Source organism: Vombatus ursinus, unplaced genomic scaffold (assembly GCF_900497805.2).
Source record: "Vombatus ursinus unplaced genomic scaffold, bare-nosed wombat genome assembly UNPS02014785.1, whole genome shotgun sequence".
In the NCBI taxonomy this organism is placed as follows: domain Eukaryota; kingdom Metazoa; phylum Chordata; class Mammalia; order Diprotodontia; family Vombatidae; genus Vombatus; species Vombatus ursinus.
The window spans coordinates 6,508,445-6,533,756 of NW_020954563.1; the positions used below are offsets into that span (position 1 = coordinate 6,508,445).

General features: G+C 42.3%; 1 protein-coding gene across 1 annotated transcript in view; it reads right to left on the reverse strand.

Moving 5' to 3' along the window:
- The window catches only part of PTPRT (protein tyrosine phosphatase, receptor type T), an 885,105-nt gene that overhangs the window by 10,286 nt on the left and 849,507 nt on the right, over positions 1–25,312 (reverse strand). Inside the window, exon 23 of the mRNA XM_027867127.1 lies at positions 9,712–9,843. Coding sequence (XP_027722928.1) covers positions 9,712–9,843 — 132 coding nt within the window. The remainder of the gene's footprint in view (positions 1–9,711; positions 9,844–25,312) is intronic.

Consider the following 25,312-nt stretch of genomic DNA (forward strand, 5'->3'; position numbering starts at 1 on the left):
CAAAATACATGTTATATATGTATAAATACATAACATATATATATATAAATATATGTATAGATATGTAAACATAAAAATTTGTCTTGGTGAGAGGTGTGACAGGTGTGCTATGTAGTGATTATGTGGTAGGTACCACCCCACCCTTTATGTAGTGGCAAGTCACTTAACCTCTATTTACTTCAGTTTTCTCATCTACAAAAAGGGGATAATAATAGCACCTACCTCCCAGGGTTGTGGTGAGGATCAAATGAAATAATAATTGTAAAGCACTTAGCACAGTGCCTGGCACAGAGTAAGTGCTATATAAATGTTAGCTACCATTACTCCTGGTGTGTGTGTGTGTGGGGAGGGGTGCTGAACACAGATCTGCTCTAATGTGCTTTGTCTTTTCTATAAAAAGGGAAGGATGAATGAAGACCTGAATGAATAGGTTGGTAAGTTCTCCTTTATAGGCCAGTACAAAGGAAGAACTCCTCTCATAAGACTATTATCTGTCCACGATTCCCAGCTAATGAAATTATCCTGTGGTGCAGCCCAATCAGGTACCCAGTCACTAAAAACAATCAGGAGTTATGTTCAAATTGCAGTGCTACTATTAACTATGCGACTTTGGGCAGGTTCCTTTTTTCTGTCCCTAAGTTTGCTGATTTGTCAAGTGTTAGACTAGGTGATCTCGAAGGTCCCTGCCAGCTCCAGATTCCATTAGCTTAGTATTTATTTACCTGATGCTCAAAAGGCTTTGGACCTGGTGTTAGGGATAGAAAGATTAACAAAAAGAAACAACTATTCCTTCTATCAAGAAACGTGAATTCTATTTCCAGGGAAATGTGAACAGATAAGACTACACATGATAATTTGGGGAACAGGGAGCAAACACACATAACTAAGGGGATCAGTAAAGTCTTAAGATGCCCAGGTGTGGGCTGCTACCCATGTTGTCTTTGTGTGAGTATTTCTCCCTCATTCCAGCAGGTCTGTGTCTCTACGTAGCATCCAGGACTCCCAGGATTTGAGATTGGCACCATGCCAGTATTTTTTAAATGGCTACCCTACTTTCTGATAATGAGCTCAATTTGTTGAAAAGCAGCATAGAATGCCTGTGCTGAAACAGGCTACAGTTGTTTATCCTCATGGTGTTCTCTGCTTTTCACATCTATTTGGCCCACATAAATATGTGCTCTGGGGGTGGGGGATGAGTTCAAGGAGGAAGCACAATTAGCGCATGATCGGCTTTGCTTTTTAAGGTACCTTTCTCCCTACCCCCACCTCACTCCACCCCCACCCCTTTGGTTTTTCTCAGATGAAATCAGAAAAGGCTCATCAGTTGTTTCAAATAAACACGTTGTTAGGAGGTAAGTACACTGGAAAATGTCGCTTGTTGATATTTCTGGTAGATTTAGTGATGGACTTGCCAACTAGAAAATCATCCTGGCACTTCACAATCCACAAAACATCTTATCTCATGTGAGCCTCACAACAGCTCTGTAAGGGGGAGGGGATAGTTAATATTACCTCCACTTGACAGATGAGGAAACTGAGGCCCAGATAAATCAGGTAGTTCACTTGACTAAGGTCACACAGCTAGTAAGTAGCTTAGCCAGGATTTGAGAACTCAGGTTTTCTGACTCATAATTTAAAATGTAGGCTCCTTGAAGGCAGGGATTGTTTTATTTTTGTTTTTGTATCCCCATTTCTTAACACAGTGTCTGGCATGTGGAAAGTGGATAAATCCTTACTGATTCATAAACCCTACCTATTATCTCATTTGAAAATACATTGCATACACACACATACACACACACACACACACACACTCACACACACAAAATCAAGGACCATTGACCTACAATAATGATTCATCAAGGGTTCACTAAGGAAAAAAGCAACATCACATTTTTGTTTTTAGAGAGAACTATATAATGGTTCACTCATCTGTTTTTTAAATTAGGAAGAGAACACAGCCCTCTATTCCATAGATACCACACATAAAAATAATAACCTTCGGTTCTATTTTACGACCAGTTATGAAATCAAGACAGAGGAGGAAAAAGGAAGAAAAATAAGAATAGAGGAGTAAAGACTGAGCCAGACAAAAAGGCACATGTCCAGAGATAGATAGATACATACATCTATCCACCCACACAGAGACACACTGGCAGAGAGATTTGCCCATTAAGGTGACACCACTGTCCATTCAGGCCTCACTTTCTTCCTTTATAAAATATGTAGCGTATTTGGACTAGATAACCTCCAAGGTCCCTTCTAGCTTTCAAGCCTATGAAACCCTTCATAACCCAGTCCCAAATTACCTTTCCCATTGTTTCTTTTTTTAAGTCACAGTCCTTTTTTCAATTTAAATTTTTTTTGGCTACATTTTAAGTTCTTAACTGTCTGCCTCCCTCCCTCCCTCACCCTTGCACTAGAGAAGACCATCATTTGAAACAATCGTTTGTTTTTAGTGCATTAATGATGGTCAGGTAACCAACAGTCCAGTCAAACTGGCTTTCTTAATACATAGCACTCCATTTCCCTGTTCTTTGCAATGGCTGTCTGCCATCCCTAGAATGTACTCTCCCCTTCCCTCTTGGCTTAGAGGCTCTATTTTCCTTCAAGATTCAGCCCAAATGCTACCTTCCACACAAGACCTTTCCTAATGGCTATTTCTGTCCCTCTCCCCTCCCCTCTTCACCACTACAATCCTGTATTTATTTAAAACTAACCTATATCAGTACCTACTGTCTCTCTGCATAGAATGTAAGCTCCCTGAGGTCAGGGACTGGCTTACTTTTATCTTTGTATCCCTAGCACAGTGCCTGGACTTGATGGGAGCTTAAAAATGCCTGTTGATTGATTGAGTACTGTAAGGACCCAGAGGAAATATTGAAGAAAACAGAAACAAGAGAAAGGTTACAAGCCATAAACCCTCTACAGAGAATTTATACAAAGCTACAGATAAGAACAGCTCAGGAGAAAGTGTGGATCACTTACACCTGCCTGGGTGAAGGTAGCTGAAGAGATTGGAGTTCAGCTGTTAGAACTATATTTATAAATAGGGATATCACCGCTTGGTATTTGCCCTGCAGGCCAGACAAGATTAAATGAAGTCAACAGGCTATGGGCTGGAAGTTCCCCCACTCTTGCTGTGGCTTCAGACTTCTGAGTGTGAAAAAGGGCCTCCTTCCTCCTAGACCCTGCCTACTGCCATGGCTCCTCCTCCTCCTCATCATAAATGCCACCCCTTTCTCCTAGCCTCTCTTGCTTTATTCCATTTGATTTCCTTGATTTTCATCCTTTTTTCCTTTGTTCAAGACCAGGGCTCATTAAAAAAGTGGCTTACAATGGGCCCTCTAGGGTCAAAAAACAAGGGGTAACTGAGGAATGATAATTCTTGCTCATATATATATATACATATATATACATATATACATATACACATATATATACATATATACATATAGTACAATTAGGTTTGCAAAGCAGCTTACAAACATCATTTCACTAGATTCTTACAGTAAACTGATATATTAGGATAGAGTACTTTATATTTTATGGATGTATTTTATAGATGAAGAAAATGAGGCACGGTGAAGTGATATTATTCATGGTCACATGACCACAGTGGGAAGCATCTAACCTTGGGTATGAACCCAGGTCTCTTGACTTTAATTCTTTCCAATGCATTAGGTCGCTCTAATAAGGTTTCTATTACAGATAGAATTAGGCTGGGGACACTGAGGCTTGGCCCCTTGATGCAAAATTTTGAGATCAGCAATAGCACTGGCCTGGAGGTACACTCTTCTTTTGTTGCAATTGGTTTGTGTACCTTCCCTTCTTCCCCCTTACCATTTCCCAACCCATGGGAGCCATCTCCAGTTGTCCTGATCTATGTCTTGCCACTGGACTTAGATGGCTCCAGAGGAGAAAGTGAGGCTGGTGACTTCGAACAGCCCTCCCTCACCTTCCTGATACCATACACCTCTTCCAGAATGAAGAACAAACAACAACAACAACCCTAACCGATTTCATTATAGGCTGACCTTCCAAGGGATAGTGTGACTCTGCTTAGTGCATGAGGCGCAGCCTATTTGCTCAGTCAGGCCTCTGTGGCTTAGGCTGGCCTTGGCCCCCTGGCAGACAAATGCTGACACTGACTTAGAAAGGTAGCATTTCCAGGTGCCATTGAAATTATATGGCAATGGATTTTCTGATTCTCCCGATGTGTCGTTGTTTATTTTTAATTTTTCTTTTATAATGATTTAAGGCTCCCAGCTGCTGCTGTGATGAGCATCATAGAAATATTTATATAAATAAATACTCTATTCATTTGCAGATTTCAAGAGCATCTTGCCAACTGTACATGCCAGCAAATCCCACTGCCCCTCCAGGCTTTATTTTTTTTTTCTAAAACAGAGGCTGTTCTCAAAGGATCAGTGCAGACTGAGGAATTTGTAGGTCCAAAAAGATAATTTCTGGATTGATAGCTCTCAAGATGTAGTCCTGAATCCTCAGCCCCTAAATTCCCATCACCTTTTGATCTTTTCTGTTCCTTCTGGGAGTAAGGCTCTGCTAATCCTCCATGGAAGAGAGCATTCCACCAACCCTAAGAGCAGGATGCACAAGGAAGGGGCACACACGGAAGGATGAAGGGGCCCATGGGAAAAAATCAATATTTAAAGCTTTAGTGTAGGTAAACTTTAGGTTTTTTTCCTCGCCTTTCGGCTGACTGTGATGGAACAGAAAGAACTGGGTTCCAATTCCGTCTCTGCCACATACTACCTGTGTGACCCCCTAGACAGGACCCTTGTCCTCTCTGGGCTTCAGTTTTCCCTATTTAAAAAGAGAGGGTTGGACTTGATGACCTTGAAGGTCCTCTCTAACTTTCAATCTATGACTCCGTGCCTCTCACATGAGAAATTGCTAGGAAATTTTCCTTATATCAAACTGAGATCTGCCTCTCAGCAACTTCTCCTATCTCCTTTAGTTCTGTCCTATAGGACCAGGAATAACGAACCTAACCCCTCTTCCATGTGTCTGCCCTTTGAAGACAACAAGCATGTTCTTGGATAGTCAGTCTTGTCTTCTCCAGGCTAAATATTTCCACTTCCTTCAGCAGTTTTTGTGTTGGCTAGTCTCTCCCTTTTCTAAATTCCTTTTGCATTTTCATCTATATTGTACAATTAACAATGTGTTTCAGTCTTTCCATTTCCCTAGTCATACTAAGTAATTCAGTCCCATTTTCATTGGCTTAGAATGCTGACATAGACAATCTTGCTAATGAATCGCTTCCTGTATTTCAATTCAGTTGCTGGCCATCTGCTCACCATTGCTGCCTCAACTTTGGCCATCAGCATCAACCTCTCTCCCTAATCTCTAACTCAAGCTTGGACTCTGCTCCCAGACTGCTTAGCTCTGTTAGGTGAACTGCTGCTCCCAAAGTACTTCCTACCTTTTCAACACTGACCCCTTTCCAGCTCTTTTATGTGTTGCCTTCTTCCATTAGAATGTATGCCCCTTGAGGGCAAGGACTATCTAGTTTGCTTCTATTTCTGTCTCTAACACTTAGCATAGAACCTGACACATAGTAGGCACTTAATAAATGTTCTATCATCTATCTTTGTATTATCTCCCCAACTAGACAGTGAGCTCTTGGTGGCCAGGGTGATGTCTTATGCTTACCTTGAGTGAGTCTACCCATTGACTTCCCATAGTGCATAGCACATATCAGGTACTAGTAGACTACCTACAGAATGATAAACTGATTGACAACTACATTTTTGTTTCAGCTCCTCATAGAATCTCAGAGTCAGAAAGGTAATATACAGTTTGATTCACTGTCAGTAAGAATAATTTTTAAATTTACTGCAACAAATGGTCATCTACCTTCTGCTTGAATATTTCTAGCGATGAGGGGTTCACTACCTTGTAAAGCAAGCCATTCCATTGTAGGACAGCTCTAATTGTTAGGAATCTCTTTTCTTTTTTAAGAAGTTGTTGAAATCTGCCTCTTTATAACTTGAATCTATTATTTCTAGTTCTTCCCTTAGGGGCCAAACATTATTAAGTCTAATCCATCTTCCATATGACAGCTTTGACTTTATATTCCATGCCTCCCAGTGGCTGTTCCAAATCTTCTCTACTCAAACCATTAATACCTTCTGTATTTGCTCCTCTCTGAACAGATGTGTTAACTTCTTACTTTACTGAGGCAATCTGCCATAAGCTCTGCCTTCTTCTCCCTTACTTTCTGTCTCAGAACCCATCTGCATCATCACCCATGATCTCTTCTTCTGTGCCTATCTCTGAAGAAGAGGTGGTCTCTCTCCTTGACAGTCATTCTATCTTTTGATCTCTTTCCTTTCCATATCCGCCAGGACCTTGCTCTATTTATTATGCCCTCCCTCTCATCTTCTATCTTTCCTTATTTACTGGCTCTCTACCCACTGTCTACAAACATGTTCACGTTTACCCTGTCCTTTAAAGAAAACAAAATAAAACCTTCACTTGACCCTGTGAATCTCTCAAGCTGTTGTCCCACATTGCCCTTCCCTTTCATTACCAAATGCACCTCCTGCCTCCACTTCTTCATTTTTCAGTCCTTTGCAGACTGGTTTCCAATCACATCTCCTGATTGAAAGTGCTGTCTCCAACAATCTCTCAACTGATAAATCTAATGGCCTTCTCTCAGTGCTCATCCTCCTTGTAGCCTTTGTAACTTTGGATACTGTGGACTGCTTCACCCCACCCCATCCATTCCTTTCTTGGCTCTCATTACTAATCTCTCAAAGCTTTTCTCTCTGACTATTACTTCTTAGTCTCCTTTGTTGGATCATCATTCACATTCTGCCCTCTTAGCTAGGGTGTTTCCTAGGGCTCTGTCCTTAGGTTCTCATTCTCATTCTCTCCCTCTCCCTTCCTCCCCACATCTTCTTCCTTCCTTCTCTCCCTCTCTCCTCTTGAAAATTCTCCTAGAAATTTTATCAGCTTCCATAGTTTCAAGTATCATCTTTATGCAGATGACTCCTAAATCTATATAAATTGAGGTCAAATCTCTCTCTTGAACTTTAGTTATATATTATAAATTAAATACTAGCTATGTCCTCATTGATGTCCCATAAATTTGCCAAACTCAATTGTGTCCCAAATAGAACTCCTCACTATACTCCTCCCCCAAAAACATGCTCCTCATTTAAACTTCTTTATTTCTTCTTAGAGCCCCGTCATATTCCCAGTTGGGTCATCTTTGATTCCGTGCCACCCCCAACTTGATACCTCCCCAATCAATCAATTACCAGTCTTGTCAATTCTATCTCCACAACATTTCTTGAATTTATTCCCTTTCTCTTCACAAACACACACGGACACCACCTTACCTCAGGCCCTCGTCACCTGTTATTGCCTTATACTATGGCAATGGTCTTTTAACTGGTTACTCTACATTTAGGCTTTTCCCCTCCCAATCCATCCTCTGCAGAGCTGCCCAAATAATCTTCCTAGGGTACAGGTCTAACCATGTCACTCAGCTTAAAACCTTCAGTGGACCCTCAGTTCTTATGATCTAAAATACAGGTTTTTTGCTTGGTATTTATGTTCCTCCACAATCAGTAAAGTTAGGTGATTCCTACCTACCTTTCCATCCTTATTTCATATTACTCCTTTTATGAACTCTATGCTTTTGCCACACCAGACTACTAGCCATTCCCTAAATTTGATACTTTATATCCTGCCTCAATACTTGGACAAGCCACACTGCCTCCCTCCCTCCCCCTCCCCCCCTTCACCCCCATCCCATGGAATCTGCTACTTCTCCTCATCCCAGAATCCTCATCTTCAGTTTAATGCTAAGGTACCTTTTTTGTGAAGCCTTCCATAGTATCTCCAGTTGTTAGTACCTTCTCTTTCTCTAATTTTCCTTGTACATCTTTGAGGGCATGTTGTAAAGCCTTCTCCTCAATAGATCATAAGCTTTTTAAGGGCAGGGAGTATTTTATCTGTGTCCTTGCATCTCCAGTGCCTAGTGCAGTGTTCTGCCCATGCCAGGTGCTTAATAAATGCTTGCTCAATTTGTTGAATTGAAATGGAAGACAGAGATCATTTTAAGTCTTAAGTCTTTAAGTCTTCTCTTCACCAGGATAAACACTAAAATGCCTCTCAATGAGTTCTCCAAAGAAATGCTCATTGGTCCCCTCTCCCTCCTGTCTGCCTTTTTCTGAACGCTGCAGTGTGTCAACATCTTTTGTAAAATGTGGTACCCAGAACTGGGCACAAAATTCCAAATTTGCCCTCACCAGAGAAAAGAATGGTAGAAGAAAAGGGGGGGGGTCACTTAAAAACCATGCAGAGATGAAAACAAAAGGAAATCAAGAAAGAAGCACAAACAGGACAGCTTTGAAAGTTACAGGTTGAACTTACATATATGTATATGTGTGTGTGTATATATATACATATTAAAAAAAAAGCTTTATAGAAGAGAGTTCTTTAGTTCAATGCCCAATTCTCTTTTTTGTTTCTACTATATATATATATGGAGATGTCCATTTTATTTAGTATTAAGTTCTGAATTCACAATAAAAAAGGAATAGAATGTCAGGGATATGACCTCCTTTTATCTGGACCTACTACTACTTCTAACGTGGCCTCAGAAATTTATCACTTAGCATTTTTGTGGAGCTCTTGGCACATCCCTTGTTTTGGGGAGGGTACATACTCTTTAAAATAAATGTTACTTCCCTTACCTAAGGTAGAAGGACTGGTAGGAGAAGATGTTCCTCCCCTCCCACCCTCCACCCCTCACGCCACCTTGTGCTTTGGGGGGGGGCAATCCCACCAACAGGGAAAATGGAATGCTTTGTCTTAGTGGGCAGAAGCCCACTGCTAACCCTTTGTGTGTGTATGGGGTCACTTCTCAGGGCTGACCTGTGAGCTCTGTTTGAAAAGAAACCAAGTGGATCTCTGATGATTAGCAGAATAAACAAAGCAGTGAAATCTAATCCAAGCTCTCTGAACTTTGCCCTGATGCCTTCCAAAGGCAGACTAAGGCAGTAGAAGTAGCTCACACTTGGGCTAAGGGTGTCTTTATTCTGTTCATCTCCAGTCAGAGGTGAAGGCTTTGGATGTTCCTACATGGTTCTCCTCTCTCTTGCTTTGGAATAAAGAAAGCCTTTAGCTGGGATTCAGGAGACCTGGGAGGGGGTTCAGGCTCAGCACTTACTAGCTGAGTGACCCAGGAGTAAATCACTTCATTTCTAGGGCCCTGAGTTTCCTCATCTACAAAATGGGGATAATCATACTTGTATTAAGTTGCAACATGCTTATGAGCTAATAGATTTCGTTGTTACCAGGAACTATGTAGATGTGAATTGTTATTGTTGCATTTTTTATTTGGATAAAGCCATGAAAGCTGATCTTAGGAGACTGGAGGTTTACCCATCTCTTTACATATTATCTAATCTGATCCTCACAACAACTTTAATGGAGGTCCTATGATTACTCCCATTTTACAAATGAGGAAATTGAGGCTGAGGGAAGTTAAGTGACATACCCAAGGTCATATAGTTAGTAAATGTACAAGGTGGAGTTTGAACTTGGGTCTAACTCCAAGTCTATGCCACCTAACTGTTGTAGTATCTATAACCTTCAGAATCACTTAAGTCATACCTCCTAGGCCCTATCTTCTTTAACCCACTCAGTGCCAAAGGCCAGGCTGCCACCTACCTGGGTGGTATCCATCTCATTTAGCATCACCACCGAGGAGCAGTTGTAATCAAACACCAACCTCCAGAAGTCAGCTCCGGTGTTGGGAAGAGGGTGCTGAGTGACAATAAAGGCCGCTGGTTGCTTGTGGCTCTGACAAAAGAATAATATTGGCTTTTAAAAAATGCATCAATCAGCATTATTCAGATGACTATTAGACCCATGAGGCTGACAGGAGGCCATCTGAGTCATTTAAACTGATTATACAAAGCACTGAGACCTTCTCGTTATCAGCTCCAGAGTGAATGAAACCTTCTCATAATGGAATCATTCTCCTTCAAACTAAGACATTTCATTAGAAAAGTGTCACCAGAATAGGGATTATTCAAATAAATTATTTATGTCTGGGGACTCAGCAAATAATAATGATTAGAATATGAAATGAAATATACTGGGAGGTGATTTTTTTCCCCCTAGTTCCCCAACAACAGAACATCTGGGGATGAAAGAACACTTCTTCTTTGTTAGCTGGGGATACTAGGAGGGGCTATGGCAGGTCCGTGACCTCAGGTTCTGACCCGAAGGCTCCTTAGGGAAAAGAGGCATGCTTGGATTTAGGAATCTCAAGACAGGACCAGAAGCTAGCAATTCTCTGAGTCCTGTTTCCCTAGCATCAGATGGGTATGATGCTCTAGGGCCCTGCTCACCTAGTGCTAGTGAATACCAGAGAAGGTAAGTAGCTGGAGACTGCCAGAGGGCTAAGGAATTTTTCTTCAGTGTTCTCTGAGACAAACAGGTGAGCATTAATCGTGCTTAGTGGAGGATGTCTTGACCTGGAAGTTTAGATTTGGTTTCTAAGCCTAGTAGTACCACTGGATCACTGTGTGATCTTGAGCATGGCACCTTCTCTCTGAGTCTCCATTTCCTCATGTGTGGGCAGTTAGACTCATTGGGCTCTAAGGCCTATGTCACCTCCAATATTTCATCATTCTGTGTGTAAGGATGTGTGGTACAGTGTAGAAAGAACATTGTATCCAGAGTCAGAGGATCTGGGTTTAAACCTTGCCTAGTTTCATCACTTACCACCTGTGTGACTTTGGGAAAATCACTAAAGATCTCTGAACCTTGGGTTCCTCACCTGCAAAAACAGGGCTTGGTCTGATCAGCGGATAAGAATCCAAGAAGAAGCTAGGTGGCACAGCGGATAGAGCACCAGACCTGAAGTCAGGAGGACCTGAGTTCAAATCTGGCCTCAGACGAAACACTTGGCACTTACTAGCTGTGTGACCTTGGGCAAGTCACTTAACCCCAATTGCCTTAAAAAAAAAAGAATCCAACTAGGTCCTTGTTTCCTCAGCTTCTTTAGAAATTTGGTGAAGCCTGTGGACCCTTCGTAAGAATCAGGTTTTCAAATTCATAAAATAAAATACAGAGGTTGACAAAGGGAATCAATGTGTAACGAAAGGAGTCATCACAGACCCCACCCCAAGTCAAGAACCCCCGGACTGGACGGTCTCTGAGACCCCTTCCAGCACTAGGCCTAAGATCTCATGATTCCACAAACTGATCAAATTCCCCAAAGGATCATGGTGGGAATGAATGTCTAAGCTCAACATATACATCTCTCACTTTGGCAAGACCAAGTCGAGGGACAGAAGGCACTCGGAGGCAGGCAGGACCTGGGCAGGCCAAGCACTGGCTTCATGCTCCAGGTGCACCCTTCCCTTAGAGTGCTTAACAATCTCACTGGGGAAACCAGACTCACACAGGTGGGGAATAGAACCTCGGAAGATGGGGCTTCATTAAATGCTGCACTGCAAGGCGGAGATTGTAATTGCTGGAGAAGGCCATTGAAGCATAGCCTAAGCTGCAGCCATCACGGAATGACATTTTTGTAGGGCTTTAAACCTTGCAAATCACTTTCCCTGCATTATCTAGTCTGAGCCTTCCATTCACCTGGTGAGATAGGCATTTAACTCCCATTTCACAGACAAAGAAACTGCAGCACAGAGAGGTTAAGAAGTGATTTGTCTGTGGTTTCATAACTGGGAAATGTGAGAGGTGGGATTTGAATCCAGGTCTTTCTAATGCCAGCTCTAGCTCTCTGCCTACTTTACCACACCTACCTTCCGGAGAATAGGGTGGGGGGACCTGCCTGGAGGGCATAAATTGCTTTTCTTTGCAAACTTTTTCTTTTTGAACTTGGGCTGAAGGATCATTACAAAAGAAAAATCATTTTTTTGAGGGTAGTAACCCTCAGGAGGTGGCTCCAGACAATTTACTTCAACAGCGATTGCTGCTGGTGGTTTATGTGCCACTTTGCAGAGAAACCAATGAAGAACAGTCATAATGTCTCTAAGACCACTGGGGAGGGGGAGGCCAGTCTGAATTAGGGGAGAGTTTGACATATAGGAGATCTTAAAAGAAATACAGTTGAAATTCTTTTGCACACACAAAATAATAACAAGAGTTGACATTTACCACTTAAAGGTTTGCAAAGCACTTGACAAATATTGTCCCATTTGACCCTCACAAAAGCCCTGGGAAGTAGGTGCTATAATTATCTTCATGTTATAGGTGAGGAAACAGAGGCTAAGAAACATTAAATAATTTGCCCAGGATCTCACAGCTAGGAAATGTGAGAAGCTGGGTTTGAACTCAGATCTTCCTGACTCAAGGCCCAACACTCCATCCACTACACCGCCTAACCTCCTAATAATTAACTAGCTTAAGGCATTTGGCCTAATGGCATCCTTCAGGTTTGCTTTTGTGAGCCAATGGGTGGGCAGATCCTCAGTAAACATCATTTATGCTACAAAAATGCAAGAATGGCTTTTAATGAGTTTAGTTGTAGTTAATTATTTTGTTATTGTTCAGTCATGTCTGACTCTTTGTGACCCCATTTGGGGTTTTCTTGGCAAAGACACTGAAGTGCCTTGCCATTTCCTTCTGCAGCTCATTTTACAGATGAGGAAACTGAGGCAAACACGGTCACATAGCTAGTAAGTGTCTGAGGCTGGATTTGAACTCAGGAAGATGAATCTTCCTGACTCCAGGCCTGTTACTCTACCCACTGCACCACCTAACAGTCCACAGTTAATTACAGAATTCTCCTATGTGAAGTGACCTTAAAGAGCAACCAATTTAAAACCATCACTTTAGAGGGGGACACTGAGGCTGGAAACAAGGGAAGCAACCTGTCCCAGGTCACAAAGCAAGTTAATGGCAAAGTCAGGATTTGAACCCAGGACTCCTGGTACAGACTCTCCACTTTGGAGGTTCTTTGCACCATAGCATAGCTTTTAAGTTGTCAGAAAGCAGATTGTTCTCTTAAAATACCTTCTTCCTCTATGTTGTTTGGAATATGTAACTTTGTCTAGAAAATGCCTTCTAAATGGATAGTACTGGATATCTTGGCCCTGTTTTCTTTCCTTTGTCTTTTTTTGAAGCCTTTCCTTCCTTCCTTTTCTTTCTTCCAGAACATATTGAGCAGCTACTACTGCAAATCCCTATGTAAGGTTTTGGGGGAAATTCATGATAGATGATCATAAATTCTTAAGAGTGTATAATTTCATGTACTTAGATCAATTTGGACCAAGTTGCATGGTCTTTCCAGCTCAAAGGTATATATGGATGAACATGTGGATATGAACATTCATGCTTTGCAAGATGGGTTTATGTCTCACAAGAAGGGCCATATAAGGCAGGAGTCCTTCACCCCTTTTGTGTCCTGGCCTCCTTTGGCAGTGAGGTGAAGTCTGTGGATCCCTCCCTAGACCGACATTTGTAAATGTCTAAAATAAAGCACATGGGGTTGCAAAGAAAACCTACTATACTGAAATACATTTAACAAAATATTTTTTAAAAGTTCATGGACCTCAGGCTAAGAATTTATGCTTTAAAGGAAAGATAAGATAGGAAAGCATTAAGATGCAGAAGAGGTAACTTGGAAGAGCAGGGCTCCCATGTGAGTACTTGGGAAGTTAGAGGTAGAAGGGACTTGAAAGATCACTTAAAGGAAGCCCCTCGTTTTACCGAGGAGAAAACAGAGGCCTAAGGGAGGAAGTGACCTGCCCAAGGTCACGCAGTGAATGAATGGCAGATTTGAAACTATCACTCCCAAATCCGAGCTCCCTCCCCTCCTATGCTCATGAAAAGGCTGATTGGGCATCTGAGAGCAAGTGAACCCTGGACCACATCAACAATTTGCTAATGTGTTAGAAAAGCCCTCATTTTGCTTTCTTAGGAGAAACCTCCTATGGGAAAAGCTGTTGAAGAGGCATCGAGTGTCCCTGGATCACATTTCAGTGGCAGACCTGATGCCCCGGGCTGGATAAGGGGCCTTGCACCCAACCTGGCCAATGCAGTAGAACTGTTTCTCACCTGCAGGCCTGGAGTTCCAGAGCAATGCCTGTGAATCCCCAAGGGAACTGCTCTGGATTCAGTGAAAGGCAGATTCCAGCAGACCTGGGATGGACTCATTTAGCTCCAGGATACAGGGAGCCTGAGCCCTGGTCCTCTCCCTTCCTCCCGTGATAAATGCTCTAATAGCCTGGCATATCTGACAGACTTTATCTGCAAATATGTTCAAGACTTGTGCTCTGGCTGGCTTTTAGGAATCAGCCAGCAATCTATTCTAGGGATAACATCATCCTTTACCAGGGGAAACATTAAAAATTAACCCAGAGGACTTCATATTTTTCCACCAGGAGGAAAGCTGCTATGGTTACCAGATAATGCACGCACTAAGCTGGAATATAGATAAGAAATTTTTTTCTCCCCCTCTTAAGAAAGAAAGTAAAAGACCCTGATGACAGGCAAACCAGAGAAATGCCCTGTGGGCAAAATGAATACAATTAGCATCAGCCTAGCCTCATCTGACCTCTGGAAGCCTCATAAAGCTCCTGAATAACAGACAAAGGGCCAGCAAAATAGACTTTCAATGTATAGTTTGATTGGGGGCAAAGATGTGTAGGGTAAATGTATTGGGACTGTAGGGGAGGATGTAAGGGTGGTGTGCAGAAAAGAAACAGGATTCGAGGTAAGTGCTTCCTCAGAAAACATGAGATCAGCCCCAGTAACACACAAACACACACACACACACACACACACGCACATGCATGTCCAGCTCTGAGTACCAAACATCTACATGGATACTGTGAGATGCAGCCTTAATCCAGATGTTTCCCAAACATCCAGATGTATGATGTGTGCTGGAAAGAACACTAGTACAGTGGGGGAAAAACCCTCTGGATTTGGAGTCAAGAGAATGAGAGTTCCAATCCGGGTTTGATTCTTTTTGCTATCTTTGGGACCTCAGGAAGATCCCTCCACCTCTCTGGACCTCGCTTTCCTCAAATATTAAATGAGAGGGTTGATGAAGTAACCTTAAAAGTCTCTTTTCATCTTGAAATCTATGAGCCTATGGCTGATGTTATGCAACCATATAGTTATAACCATCCATGAACTAGCCAATGGCCATAGAAAAGCAAGGAGAAAAATGTCTAGCTGTGGCCAAAACTCATGATTCATTTAGATTCAGGGACCTCATGTAGTATTGGTGACAAATGTCTTCCTGATTACCAGTAAGGCACACCTCAGGGTGATCTGCCAAGAAGTGTGTTAGAAGAAAGAAGGTTTGGAATACTAAGCTGAGGCTGATCAGAGCTTGGACAACGACTCATGAAGAGGCTCTGTCTAGCCCCTGGCAATGAAACTCCCAAGAGAAAGGGCTGATACTTAGAAAAATAATTCCTTGCTCTTGACCTGCTAGGATTTATGGAAGCACATTTCCACCCATTCTCTCATTATTACAGCCCTGTGAGGGAGGCAGGAGAGAGATGAGATTCCCATTTCACAGAGGAGGGAATTGAGGCCCAGTGAGAGGCAAGTGAATTGGCTAGGACCACACAGTAAGTTAGTGGTAAGTCAAGTCAGCAAACATTTATTAAGCACCTACTATATGTCAGGCAATGTGAAAAGAACTGGAGATTCAAATAAAGAAAAAAAAAACTCTGCCCCTAAGGAGTTCACAATTTAATAGGGGGAGGCAACAGGCAAACAACTATGTACAAACAAGCTATATTCAGGACATACTGGAAATAACCTCAGGTGGAATGTGCTTAGCTTGCGGGGGACCGGGAAAGGCTTCTTGCAGAAGGGGGCAGTATGAACATTATCTCTTTCCTACTGCTATTCTAGGGGCTCTTTCTATGACATCACACTTAGAAAAAACAAAATGACAATCCTGAGATGTGAAAGCATGTTTCCTAAGAATGCAAGGGTCAGGGATGAGAAAAAGTCAGGACACCACAATTGAGGTGCCAATGAGCAGAACCAGTCTAGGCCTGGAATCAAAGGGATTATGGGCTGTCCAGACCATTACCTGCTTTAATATTTAAAAGATCTGTGTTTTCACGAGTTTGGGCAGTCCCTCCCTTGATACTAATAGCAACCTCTCTGTGGTTTCTCTAGAAGATGGTCTTTGTACGTGTCTGTAGACAAAAAGATTCATGACCTAAAGGCTAACTCTAGTGATGAATCTCTCTGACCTTAGCTAGGCTGAGATGATAGCCACATGTTCATCAATAGGTCCATTCATAAAACTTGATAGGGTCTACCCAAACTTGGATTCCACCGACATGACCGGTAAGAGCCTAGGTTCTTGTCTGCACCATCTGGAGGGAGGATTTAGAAATAGGGGGATTTCCCTACTGAAAAGGTAACCTTTCACAGATGTAGGCCAAGCTGCTTGACCTCTTGAGGAGACAGAGGAGAGGAATAGGTTGGTTCCAGGATGACCAGGGTTCCACTGCTGGCCCCTACTACCTGTCTTCGCTCATCCAGCCTGCAGGAAGGAGAGCAATGGGGATTAGGCAGAAATGTGCTTACATCCATTAATGCTGCATTGATGTAATTGCTTGATTCTCCATCCACAGAGATAAGGAAGGGGAGGCAGCGGTCAAGAGGCAGGACCTCCATGCTTCGGTTCTTGTCATGATTTCTTGGCAGGAGCCCAATACTGCAGTCCTCAGGCCGGACACGGGGTGTCACAATATTGAGGGTCTGTGGGGCGATGATCATAGAAAATGTTGAGGAACTGCAGCTGGACTGAGCAAAGTGACCAGTTAACTGATATAACAAATATAGGAAGCCCAACAGAATGGGATCCATCATAGGCTCTCCTCACTTCTGTGGCTGTGCTCATACTGGCTCTTCCTTTTCCCTAACAAAGTCCCTAACCTCCTGCCTGGGGTTTTCTCCTCTCTTCCTTTCACTATCAAAGACTATCCCGATCAGGTTGATGTTTGCAAACCTCTTCCCCTCCCACAACTTCCCATGCACTGGAAATGAGACAGAGGGTTTTCCTGTAATCTGCCTAGGTCCTGTACACATTCTATTAAAAAATAAATCATCTGTTAGCACCAATAGACCCTATGCTTCGACTATGAGCCCAATTATGCAAAAAATATTGACTGATCTTGTTTTCCAGCTAGGAAATTCCTTAGTTATAACACATGACAGATTATATTTGAAAACAGAAAGGTCACATAACTATAACAGATGGATTTGTTGGTGGTTCTTCCCTATTCATGGATAAGAGCCTAGATCTTACTGAGCTAGCCCTCCTTGGGATATGGATTGTTGCTTATTGACTCCAGAATGCATCTTTTCCAGGATCTCATACTTTGAGGAGAGTTCTCAGGAGAATTAGTTCTCATGAAATCTGATAATGTAATATTATTACATTTATATCAAAGAGCATCCTGTAAAACATGAGGAGTCTGCACCCTGGCTCCTTGCTGGGTAGGGAGACACATATGTGCTGACCCAAATACACATGGCCAAATTAATTTGTCCCACAGTTGGTACACAAAACGACCTCTGCTCTTACCTGAAATTCATCTTTTATTTGGCTGGAATTGGTCTGTGGATCCAGTCTGCTGATGTTATAGTATATAGACCGGAACTCACACACAGGTATGGCTGTATTGCCACAAAGGCAGGCCTCCAAGATGGCATCATGGACAAATACATACTGCTCCTGCCAAGCCCAAGCAAAGATAGGACATGTGAAGCAGCATCTCATGACCTAACCTAACAAAACACAAGTGGAAAGGCACTCTTGCTATGTAGGTGAGATTGGCTTAAGTAAGCATTTGGGCTAAAATGGGAAACATACATCATAGTCCATGGTTATTGGGATATTGAATTAGAAGAGTTTTTAGAGATCATCTGCTAATTCAACTTCCTTATTTTACAGATGAAGAAACTGAGGCCCAGAGAACAGAATCCACAACACAGGCAACAAAAAGCAGACCAGGATTTGAGCCCAGGTTATCTGACTTCAAGTCTGTTGCTCCTTACACCACACTTCTTACACACAGTTTATCATCAGTGATATGAATGGTTTACACCATCTATCTTTCAGTGTGCTTTGGCTCAATTATAACTCAAAAGCCATTGAGACTGGAAACATGTATTGACAGAAAACATTTATAAAGCTAATAATGATGGATTTCTCCTCCTAATATGGGTAATGAACACAGAAGCTCTTAGCTCTTTGCCTAGGTTTATCTTATGCGCAGTGACCACCTGTCAAATGTTGGAGAGGGGAGCCTGGTTGCCCAGGTTTATCTCATGCAGCAGTGACCACCTGTCAAATGTTGGAGAGGGGAGCCTGGCTGACAGGTTTGACCAGATGACTTTCAAGAATCCTCCTAATTCTATGAATATATGAGGTTTGATGTGCACTGCTCACTCTCCAAAGCTATCCCCTTATGATGTAAAGACTATTTTTGTTGATGGAAACTTACTGAGCTTCCACGAGAAATCAGGATGTACATGTTTAATGGTTAATAAGTCCTTTTCATGGTGTGTGACTGGGGAGGAAGCATGGTGTAGCAGAAAGAGCACTGGATTAGAAGTCAGAGAATTTGGGTTAAAATCCTGCCCATGTGGGTCTGTGTGGGCCCAAGTTTCCTCATCTCTAAAATGAGAGGGCAGGTCCATGTGGCTTCTGAGGCTTCCCAGCCCTAGGTCCAGGATACCATGATCTTAGGTGGCATAAACTTGGGGAAAATGCTGGGAGGATGATGTAAGGCTAAGATGGAACTCAAGGGAAATTCTCGTGGAATATAGAAAAAAAGAAAGAAGGCTGGAGGTTAAGGAATTGTTGTTGCACCCCAAGCACTGCTCAGGGAAAAGGGGTATTCTTATACAGATTTCACACTCCTGGCTCTGTAAGCAGAAATATTCCTAGAGAGGAGTAGGGAAATCGATCAGACTTAACGAGACAGCATGATAAAGTGGAAAACATACTGGAACTAAGTCAGGAGACCTGGGTTCAAGTCTTTGCTCTGATACTGACAGGCTGCATGACCCTAGAGGTCGCTAGGTGGCGCACTAGATAGACATCCGAGACTGGAGTCAGAAAGATCCAAGTTCGAATCCAGCCTCGGATGCTACCGGTGTGATCCTGGGCAGGTTACTTAACCTTTGCCTTCTTCAGTTTCCTCAACAGTAAAATGGGAATAATAATAGCACCTGTCTCCCAAGGCTACTCCCAGGGTTATCAAATGAGATAATACATGTAGTGTGCTTAGCACAGTGCCCAGCACATAGTAGGTGCTTAAGAAATGCTTCTTTCCTTCCTTTCCTGGGAAAGTAACTTAACTCCTGGAACAGAGGAGATCTCAGGGGCCATCTAGTCTGATCCTTACCTGAACAGGAACAACTTCTATGACATACCTGACAAGCGGTCACAACAGCCTTTGCTTTAAGGTCTCTAGAGCAAATGGAGCCCTTCTTATCCTCAGGTAGCTCATTACACTTGGGGGCAGATCCAATGCAGTACGTAGGGCACAGGGTTCACATCTTACCTTAGGCAATTAACTAGTTGAGTCACCCTGGACAGGTGACTTCATGTCCCTGGGCCTCCCTTTCCTTCCTCGTCTATAAAACGGAGGGGTTGGGCTCAGTGCTCTCTGAGGTCTGAAATGGGTCTAAACCTGTGATCCTAATTTCTTGGAACCTTTTCCTGACGTTGAGAACAAACGTATTTCTCTGCCATTTCCTTCCACCTTAGTTTTGTCTCCTGGAGCTAAGCAGAACAAATGGAGCCCAGGGTCATAGACTCAGAGCTACGGGGCACCTCAGAGGCTGCCATGTAGTCCGCCCTTCCCATTTCACAGATGTGTAAACTGAGGCCCATAGCAGCTTAGCGACTTGCCTAAGGTCACACAAGTAGTATGTATCAGAGATGGGAGTTTTAACTGAGGTCCTTTCAGTCCAGATCCAATATTCTTTCCACGCTACTAGACTACCCCTTCATATTTCTTCCATATAAAGCCTCTCAAATGCTTGTTATAGACAGGTATATTATCTCTCCTCCCCAAGCCTGCTTTTCTCCAGGGTAAATATCCCCAGTTTCTATCCTCCTGTGGTATGGTCTCTAGTTCTCCCAATCCTGGTTACTCTCCTCTTGCTCATCTATGCCCTTTCTAAGATGTGGTACCCAGAAGAGAGCACAACATTCCAGATGGACGTGTGCTCTGACCTCAGTTTCTCCATCTTTAATATACAGGTATGCTGATCCTTTGGTGTATGAAATGATTTGTAAACCTTAAAGGTCTATAAGAATGTGAGTCACAATTATTTTTCATAGGAACATTCCTTAGACTGTACAACTCCTTTTGCTCAAATTCTGTATGTTCCCCACTTTCAGAATTGTAATTGGGTTGTTTTAATGAACCCACATATGCAGAGGAAGATCCATGTAAAGATGACTAGCCTTAGGTCTTGGGCAAGACATATTCCCACTTAATGCCTTGGTTTTTCAGACTCCTGTGAGTCTAGATTGGGTTACCTAAGCACCTTGGAGACTGATCACTATTCCCTCCTGGGGGGTGGTGGGGTGGTATTAGATACTAGGGTTACTGATCTGCAGGACTGACCTTATGCCATAGTGAACTTATAGATGAGGGAGCGGGAGGATCCTATGCCTTCTTTATCGTGGAAGGCCTTCATGGGCACATAAGGAGAAAGAAACAAATGTTCCCTGACTTAGAGAATGATACCGACCTAAACAGATGCCCCTAACCTCTGACATAAGATCATCATTATACAATCCTGGATTCAGAGGTGTATGGTCATGTGAAAAATGGCAATAGCTCTGGAGTCAGAGGACCTGGGTTCGTATTCAGTCTTTAATGTTTTAATATACGATCCTGAGCACTTAAGTCACTTAACCTTCCTCTACCTGGTTTTTCTCATCTGTAAAATGAAGGGGTTGGACTAAAGGGCCTCTAAGATTCTTTCTGGCTCTAGGTTAGTAAATTTCTGATCTTGTGATAGAGGTAGAAGCCCTTGGATTTTCTCTCTTTTGCCCTTATGTTGCCTCACTCCCTGTACTTTCACAAGAGCTGATGTGGGGGTCTGGTTCCAGGTGTGATACTTAATTCTCTGCTTGCCTGCTCTTCCCAGTAGAGTTCTAGAGTATTGTCTAATTGCTGGCTATTTATGCCTGGGGAGAGGTCCAGGCAGGCAGGCAGGCAGGGGAAACCTACAGAGATGGCTTTAATACCAAACAATTAATTGATTAAGACTAAACTAATTCTAGGAACAGGATAAGAAACACATGAAGAAAAACTGGGAGCAAAAACGGTTCCCAATGACTGGGGAATGAATGGCTAAATGAATTATTGTATATGAATAGCATGTAATGTTACTGTGTCGTGATAAATAAGAACATAAAATATTCAAAGAAACTTGAGAAGACTTGTATCTACTGATGCCTAGTGACATTAAGTAGAGCCAGGAAAACAATCTGAATGATGATTGAAATACTGCAAAGAAAAACAACACTGAAAGACTTTTGATTAAGATCAATGTGGCAACCAAGTCATGACTTCAGAGGACTGATGACAAACCCATCCCTCAGCAGCCAAGTGGTGAACTTCAGGTGAGGAATGAGACCTTCCTTTTTAGCTGCGGCCACATGGTGATTTGTTATGTTTAACTGCACCTATTTGCTCAAAGAGATGCTTCTGCTGGGTGGGAGGGGAAAGGATGGTCACATTAGGAAGTAACAGGGATATTTTTAAAGAAGCATAATAAAACATTTTAATGAAAGAAAGGAAGCATCTGTAGGTACATGGTAGATCCAAAAGCACAGTAGAGTAGAAGACAGGAGACCTGGTTCAAACCTCAGCTCTGGCACTGAACTTGGCGGGGGGGGGGCTACTTAGCTTCACAGTTTCCTAATCTATAGGTGGCCTCAATGTGCCAGGTGCTGGGGACATAAAGAAAAAATGTCTCTCTAAATCCTTTGGTCTTGTGACAAATGTAAACAGTAAAATGGTGCCATACAGAGAGCACAGTCCTAGGCACACAAGACCAGCTGGCAGGAGACATGGGTTTGCATTCTAGCTTGTTTAGCAATCATTGGTAGGTTTGGCTCCAGAAAGTCTGTGCTGAACTGGAGAAGGGCAAATGTTGTCTCGATTTATCCAAAAAAGGAAGAGGAAAAATTAAAAACAAAAACAAAAACCTCAAGACCAGTGAACTTGACTTGTATTTCTAGTAAAATTCTAGAACACATTATTAAGGAGATGATATATGAGCTTTCAGAAAGGGAAGCAGTGATCACTAAAAACCAGCATGGCTTCATCAAGAGCAGGTCATGCCAGACTAACCTCATTTCCTTTTTTGACAGGATAATTAGACTGGTAGATTGGGGGAAGCTATAGACATAGCATACTTAGATTATAGCCAAGCGCTCGGCAAAGTCTCTCCTTCTCTGTTTGTTGACAAGTTGTGGAGATGTAGGCTAGAGGACAGCGCAGTTAGGCGGCCTGAAATCTGACTGAATGACAGGACCCAGAGAGAAGTCCTTAATGGCTCATAACCACTGGGTGGGAGGTCTCTAATGGCTCTCTGAGGCCCTGGGGATATCTGAATGGTGGCCCTGTGTTACTACTGTACCTGCCAATTGCAGGCCTGGATGAAGGTGAAACGAGAGGCTGGTCAAGTCTGCAGATGATTCAAAGTTTAGCTGGATGACAGTGTCCAGTTCCACAAAGATTTTGACAGGCTGCATTAATGGGCCAAATCAAACCAGGTCATGTTTAATAGGGGAAAATGCAAAGAGATCACAGATTACTGGGCTGGGGAGACTGAGGACACTCCTTGGAGGTCTTTGAACAGAGGCGGGATGACCACTTGTTGGAGACGCTGAGAGAATTCTTATTCAGGTACCAATTGGCCTAGATGTCCTCTGAGCTTCTCTCTATCTCACACAAGTTGTGATTTTTTTGATTCTTTATATAAATTAGCTCCATGACCTTGGGCAAATCACTTATATTCTTAAAACCTCAGTTTTCTCTTTAGTGAAATAGGAATGATAATACCAGGTGGTACAGAGGATAGAGCCCTGGGCCTGGAGTCAGGAAGACTCATCTTCCTGAGTTCTAATTTGGCCTCAGACACTTACTAGCCGTATGACTCTGAGCAAGTTACTTAACTCTGTTTGCCTTAGTTTCCTCGTGTAAAATGAGCTGGAGAAGGAAATGGTAAACCACTCCAACACATTTCCCAAGAAAACCCTAAATGGGGTCGAAAAGAGTCAGACATAACTGAAAATAACTGAACAACAGCAGACTTCTTTGGGTTTTTGGAAAGTACTTAATGACCATCAAACTCTATATAAATGAGTGAGGATGACTGTGATAACAAAGGGGATGAAGATGACATGCTGCTGAAGAGGAAGGGGCCAGGCAAAGTCATGGTGGCAGCTTGCTGTCTCCAGACACACCTTTTCCTGTGCTCCGGGAAGGCTGCATGTGTGTCTGACATCCATGTCTATCTCTAAGTATAGTTGGAAGGACAAGAAAAAGAAATAGATGGATTAAATGAGCAGATAGCAGTTTTCAATCATTGTAAACTAATTGATCTACTACTTAACCAATCTGATCAACCCTTGAGAACTCAGTTTTTTATAATAGCTAAAAAAATCCAGACCACATAGTGTTTGTGTAAACACAGTCTAGGTCTTACCAGCCTCTCCAGCAACCTAATTTTTCTTTTCTTAAAGTAAAACCAAATCAATACCATCTTGAGTGGCTCAACCTAAAGGTAAGAATTCTATTCACTGCCTATTAAAGCCCATACAAATATTGCAGACACTGACTTTTTCAGGCTAAATTCAGACTGAGGCAAGGCTGTGAGGGCCAGGAAAAGTAGTTATGTTATTTATTTAAGGTTCTGTGAGATCTATAGAGAGCTTTATTCCAGCTCTTCCACTCACTAGCTATGTGGCCTTAGGATGCTTAAAGGCAGTTGTGATACAGTGGTTAATGTGTTAAAGTTGGTGTCAGGACACCTGAGTTCAAATCATACTTTGGACACTTGTGAGGTATATGACCTAGGAAAAATCATACCTTCATTTCCTCAGGATGTGCTCTGTCTCTGTCTCTGTCTCTCTCTTTTGGGGTGGGTGGTATCTAGATCTGTGATTGCAGTGAATTACTTTTGTAGAAATTCTGTCCACAAATGCAGATAGGTAAGGCCAGTGTAACTGCCTTATAGTGTTGCCTAGGGCTCTTGAAAGTTAAATTATTTTCCCAAGGTCAAACAGCTGAAATCTGTCAGAGGCCAGCAGAAAGTTAAGTATGGCAGGGTAAATATGGCTTTGCCCTTGGGTCCTGAAATTTAGAGAGCATGGATAGTATTTGTAGTCCAGTAGCCTAGAAACACTTGAGCTTTGCATTTAGTTAGCATGAGTAATTAGTGAAAATACCAAGCATGTCTCAAAAGATAAGAAGAAACAATTCTCAAAAGAATTACAAACAAGATATGAAAGAATTCTTCAAATCATGGAGAACAAGAGAAATGCAAATAAATACAATCCTGAGATTTTACCTATCCCTCAGGAAATTGACAAAGATGATAAAAGATAGCAGCCATTATTGGAAGAGGAGCAGAAAGATCAGCACACTAATGCATTGTTGGTAGAGCTGTGAATTGGTTCAATTGTTCAGTAAGGCAGTTTGCAACTATGTGAAGTGAGTGACTACCACGGAGTGAGTCCATACCCTCTGACCCAGAGACTCCACCATTAGACATATACCTCAAAGAGGTCAATGACAAAAAGGAAGGCCCTTTATGCCGCAAAAATATTTATGCCAGTACTTTTGTAGTAGCAAAGAACTGGAAACAAAGTAGATGCCTATCAAATGAGGAACAGATAGGAAATTATGGTATGTGAATGTTATAAAATAAAAAGATGAACATGATGAATGCAGTGAGACATGGAAAGACTTACATGACCTGATCATACAAAGTGAAGCAAAAGAGAACCAAGGAAAACAGTATACAATAGCTGTGACAACGTAAATGGCAACAACAGTAATAAATCAAAACCAAATGCTATGAAATTATGATGACCAAGAGTGGCCCCCAAGAAGAGATATGAGAAGTTGCCTCTGAATGTTTCTTTGCAGAGGTGTGGGATTGTGGATGTAGAGGATGGAATATAATTTCAGACTTTTTCAATCTCTTGTTGGTTAATCTTTTTCTTCCTCTTTTTTTAAAATTCCATCTTATAAAGGATACCTCTATGTAA